This window comes from Durio zibethinus, chromosome 20, assembly GCF_047325235.1.
Source record: "Durio zibethinus cultivar Kanyao isolate XHJ-2024 chromosome 20, ASM4732523v1, whole genome shotgun sequence".
Lineage (NCBI taxonomy): Eukaryota > Viridiplantae > Streptophyta > Magnoliopsida > Malvales > Malvaceae > Durio > Durio zibethinus.
In genome coordinates this window covers 23,946,305-23,951,792 of record NC_143181.1, presented here as the reverse complement: position 1 = coordinate 23,951,792, position 5,488 = coordinate 23,946,305, and the positions used below count along the sequence as shown (strand labels likewise).

Sequence of the window (5,488 nt, the reverse complement as noted above, 5' to 3'; positions counted from 1 at the left end):
TAAATTCTTTAATTATTGGTTTCAATAAACTATTATTTTATTTTATTTATTTTCTTATTTCTTAAATTTATTAAAATAAAAAATTAAAAAATATATAAAATAAAAAAATTTTATAATTGACTCCTATTTCGTATGCATTTATATATATATATATATATATATGTATATATCTCTTATCTCCACAACTCATGAAAGCTGCTAAAGGGAAATGATTGGGTAAACCCAAGATGATTGCTCCTCTACTAAGCGACAAATATTCCCGTCAAAGTCCACCTACTATTACTTCTATTACTTAAAAATTAAAAAAATATATTATAAAAGAGAAGAGATCTGAGAAAGAGAAGGGTTTATCTTTTTAATTTGATTTTGAAAACAGACCATGCCGTTACCAAAATGATGACCATAAAAAGAGCGACCGATGGGATCACACTACGCGGACTGTCGCCTTAAACCACGCCGTTTCGATGCTCTCTTTTGTTTACTTCTCATCGACACATTCCTTCTTTTATACTCTATTTGACGTCCTTCTCTGAACAGATGATTTCTTCTTTATTTTTCACATCAAACAAATATTCTTCTTCTTTCTGTATGAATTTCTTCAGGTGATTAGATTTATATATTGTTAATGAATGATTTTATTTTAATTAAATAATATTTGTTGAATGATTCTAAGATTGGATCTACACTTTGCAATTTGAATTTCGAAGAATTTTCAACTAAAACTTGTTGATTGCTATTCATTAAGGGTTTCTGTCTCTCTTTTTTGAAGGATTTAAGTTGTTTGGTGGTGGCTGAGAAAATTGCTGAAAAGAGAATAAACAAAAGTAGGTAATTTTTTTTTTTTTTGATTTACATATAGAAATCCAAATTCAAATCAAATTGATAATCATGTATTTGCTTTTTTCTTTTACAATAGTATATTAGAGAGAATTTCTTGGTTTGATTTGTGTATACCCAATATTAGATATTCGATTGGGGTATTTGTTGATCTTTGATTGGTGGTTGAAGTTTAACTTTGAAGCAATCGTTGAATTATTTGGATTGAAGCTTTTGTAATAGTCTTTTTGCTGAATCTACAAGTTATATTCTCTTTTTACTATTACCTGTTACACTTGCGTTGCAGTCTGCGGCAGACTGGATTGATGTGCTATGCAGAGATCACGTACAGCTCTTCTGCAAAGAAGAGCTTTGGACGTGGTTGTTACTGGAAGGAGCCGCTTCTACAAGGTTTCTCTGTCTTTGGTTTTTGTTTTGTGGGGAATTCTCTCCCTCTTCAGCTTGTGGCTTTGTCATGGTGATGGTTATAGAGGTAAGCCTTTTCAATTCAGAGCAAAGTTAATTGTCATCTTGTATGAAATTTTTATTGTTCTCTCTCTCTCTCTGTGCGCGCGCGTGTGTGTGTCTGTGCTTCGTCTTGTATTAGATTTCTTGTTCAAATGGATTGTGTACATCCACATCTGCCACAAACATAATTATTGTGCATCCATGGGGCCATTCTTAAATGTGTTGGTTTCATCATGGTGGATCAAATGGATTTGCAGTGATTACTCTTAGATTAATCTTTGCTTGATTGGAAAGTCCAATTCATCACATGGCTACTCTGCATAATATTTTAAGGTTGTAATGCTAGTTCTTCTATGTTTATTTGAGTGTCTCTTCTATCTGTCTTTTTAACCCGTCTGTAATGAGCTTGTTGACTACTTTTAGATCAAATTTATTGACAAATCTTGAAAGTAGTTCTTATTTCATATGAATTCTCTAGAAGAGGAAATAAGTTTTGAGCGATTACACTTCGTTCGAATTTTCCTAATCTGTATCCTGAATCAGTATTAATGTTTTAATTTGGAGCTGAAATGCTTATTATAATTGTCTTTGTCATTGAACTTTGCTGTTTTATCAAGGTTTCATTTCTCTGATTCTCTCGTGATAGTAAAATTATTTACTGTTCATGTTATTCTTGGAATTCTGCCTGAGACTCTGATTTATTCTTGCTAGAAAATTACAAAATGTGGGTCTTTTTCTGTATCCACTGTTTGTATAATGTTTAATTGCTGGAAAGCTTTTTACGTGTCTTCTTACTAGTAATTCTGTTATTTTATTAAATATAGGTGGATCTGTAGTCCTTGGCTTATCAACTTGGGATGAAGCTAAGATGAGACACGATGAACATTCTGATTCTCCTGGTCAATGTTTGGCAGACGAATCTGGCTTTTCTTCTTCTCATGATGGTTTTTGTACAAATGGTGCTGAGACCACAGCTCTTTATGCTGAATCACCTGCAAGTGAAGCTAACGAAAATCATGTCTCTACTCTTGAGCAACATGATGCTGAAAGCTCTGTTGCAGGTGTAAAATCTGAAAATAGCTCTCCAAAGTCTGATAGACTGTCCCATGCTGTGCCTCTTGGTCTTGACGAATTCAAGAGCCGAGCATTCATTTCTAGAAGTAAATCTGGTACTGGTCAGACAGGAGTAATACATAGATTGGAGCCAGGGGGTAAAGAATACAATTATGCTTCCGCGTCAAAAGGAGCGAAGGTCCTGGTATATAACAAGGAAGCAAAGGGTGCCTCTAATATCTTAGGCAGAGACAAGGACAAGTACCTAAGGAATCCCTGTTCTGCAGAAGAGAAATTTGTTGTTATAGAACTTTCAGAAGAAACTTTAGTAGACACCATTGAAATAGCAAATTTTGAGCATTACTCTTCTAATTTGAAAGAATTTGAGTTGCTTGGAAGTTTGGTTTTTCCTACAGATGTTTGGATTAAGCTTGGGAACTTTACTGCCACCAATGTGAAGCTTGCTCAGAGATTTGTTCTTCAGGAACCAAAATGGGTGAGGTATTTGAAGTTAAACCTTCTGAGCCATTATGGTTCTGAATTTTATTGTACCCTGAGTGTTATTGAAGTGTATGGAGTGGATGCAGTGGAGAGAATGCTGGAGGATTTGATCTCTGTTCAGGATAATCTGTTTACACCTGAGGATGGAGTGCATGATCAGAAACAAATGCCTTCACATCTGGAGTCCACTCATCGCGATGATGTTCATCAAAGTTCATTCAAGGAAATGGGATCTGAGTCTTTAGTAGAAAACTCGAAAGTGCAACTTGATGTTACAAATAATATTGTTCCCAATCCGGTCGAAGAAATTCGTCATCAACAAGTTGGCCGAGTGCCTGGAGACAGTGTTCTAAAAATTTTGATGCAGAAAGTTCGAGCTCTAGACTTAAATTTATCTGTTTTGGAGCGGTATTTAGAAGAATTGAATTCCAAATATGGCAATATTTTTAAAGAATTTTACGAAGATATACGAGAAAAAGATAAACTTCTAGAGAAGATTAAATCAAATATAAAAGATCTCCATGACAGCCAGAAGATCATTGTATGTAAAACTCTTCGCTGATTCAATAATGGTTATTTTGTTTAAGTCAGGTGGATTTCATTGTAATCGTTTTGTTTTCCCTCTTATCAGTCTAAAGATGTTGGTGAGGTTGCTTCCTGGAAATCTCTGGTTTCGGTTCAGTTGGATGCTTTACTCCGAGACAATGCTGATCTCAGGTCGGTTCTATCCATTAATGATTAATTTGCTCAAGTTTCATTGCATTTTAATTTGTGCAATGAGACTGTGGCATTTGTTTATTATTTCAAAATTATTCTAAATGATAAGCATACTGATGAATAAGGTGCACTTGGCTTGCTTCAGTACAAGTTTTGGGATAACATAAAGTTGACATATTTCTTCTTTCCGTGAATAACAGACAATTGAGCTGAATTAAGATAACAGAAAGCTTATAACTGAACAAAACCTTTTAAAAGGTGATTTCAATAATATGGTAATGTTTTATCTCATTTCATAAAATTTGAAGTTTTGTACAGTTACTATTTTCTAAATTTTATGTTTTCTATGAATATATATTTGAAATAGTAAAAGAATATTTCATTGTATATGAAAACTATTGGTTTGTACTTTACAGTATTTTAGGTATAAAAAACCAAAATCAATTTGAACCAAACTTGTAATATCATGTATGATAATCAATTGTTGCACTGGTTTGGTTGTCTTTTCTTGGTGTTTTTTTTTTGGGTCACTTAACATTTAGGTTTTGCTTGGTAAAAAGTTAGAAAATGGATAAGGATGGACAAATATTTAATCTAATGGTTAAGTTATAAAGTAGAAAAGTAGTTATGAAACTTATCCATTAGATTAAACATTTTTTACTTTTTTGTTCTTTTCTATCCTTCCTACCACCAAGCAAAGCCTTAGCACACAACTTAACAAACTCTCTTCTTGGAGTTGGGGATTCTTGAAATATTTGGGCCTAAGCTACTTGCATCAATCAGCCTTTCCTATTTCTAGAGATTTCTCCTGATAGAAGACAATGATAAAAGCAGAAATAGACTTCTAGCTGGTGCTATGTGGGGTAGCTAGTAAGGGACTGAAAAAAAAAAAATGACTGAGGGCTTTTTATGGAATACTTTCTAGTAGGATATGAAAACTAATGATACTTGCATTTTGATGCAACATCTTATGAGATGGAGCACTAAACCCATAAACATGCAGAGAAAGAATAAGTGTTTAGTAGCCTGTTAAAGATACAAATAGAACAGTAAATGGGATCTTTGAAATATATTGGGTTTTTGATTAATATGACATGCTAGAATTTGAAATACACAGAAGGAAACGTGGTTGTAGAGAAGTAAAGAAGCTGGTCTTGTATGTATGATTGCACATACTTTCATTTATGTCCAAATATATGTATATCATGTAAAAGAAGGAAGAACCGTGGTTAGAACGTGAAACCTTGAATCAAGTCGACATCGAAGAAAACCATTTGACTCCTTGCCCAGGAGGCTATTTGCATCAAATCTGTTATGCTTTAATTTCTAATTAAGTTACATAATTTTGAAAATTTGTTTAGTGGGATTTATGTTGGTTTTATCTGTATCTAAGTGCTGATAATTGCGACTAATTTCAGGTTGAAAGTTGAAAAAGTTGGGGAGAAGCAGATATCAATGGAGAATAAGGCCATTGCAGTATTTGCTGTAAGCATAGTTTTTGGATTCATTGCTTTTGTGAGGTTACTGGTAGATATGTTGTTGAGCGTTTACATGTCATCATTGAGTGCTCAAAGAACGGAGAAGCCATGGAAATTTTGTACCTCTAGCTCTTCCTGGCTCTTCTTGTTAAGCAGCTGTGGCATAATCATCTTTATATTATCGATTTAAATATGCTTTATGGAGCATTCACTTTTGGAATTTGGTTTTTTCTTTCGTTTGGCAGTTACAATGCCTGCTCTTAGTTGGTTTCTCTTTTGTGTTCTTCCTTCTGAAATTGCAGTAGATTAAGCAAGGCTTGCATGCAACCTGTGGTATAATATACTAGTAAAATATAAGAAAAAAAAGAAAAAAAGAAAAGAAGGGAAAGGAGGCTCAGAAAATACAACTATCACATTACTCCTAATTGGAAACTAAGGTTTATAATAGATGATAT

The 5,488-nt window shown here is 33.5% G+C and overlaps 1 protein-coding gene across 3 annotated transcripts; it reads left to right on the top strand.

Moving 5' to 3' along the window:
* The first annotated feature begins 319 nt into the window (after positions 1-319).
* On the top strand, positions 320-5,253 carry LOC111315805 (SUN domain-containing protein 3-like). 3 transcript variants are annotated; one of them, XR_016330590.1, is made up of 7 exons: positions 320-602; positions 770-824; positions 1,124-1,309; positions 2,109-3,379; positions 3,470-3,555; positions 3,756-3,830; positions 4,974-5,155. XR_016330590.1 is itself a non-coding variant. In XM_022917824.2 (6 exons), the coding sequence occupies exons 3-6, from the start codon at positions 1,150-1,152 to the stop codon at positions 5,221-5,223; spliced, it is 1,767 nt and encodes a 588-aa protein (XP_022773559.2). In that variant the 5' UTR covers positions 320-602; positions 770-824; positions 1,124-1,149; the 3' UTR covers positions 5,224-5,253. The 3 variants fall into 3 exon arrangements, 2 of the variants coding, with proteins under 2 accessions (XP_022773559.2, XP_022773560.2); XM_022917824.2 differs by lacking the exon at positions 3,756-3,830 and having other exon boundaries at positions 4,974-5,253; XM_022917825.2 differs by lacking the exon at positions 3,756-3,830 and having other exon boundaries at positions 331-602; positions 770-828; positions 4,974-5,253.
* The last annotated feature ends 235 nt before the right edge of the window (positions 5,254-5,488 follow it).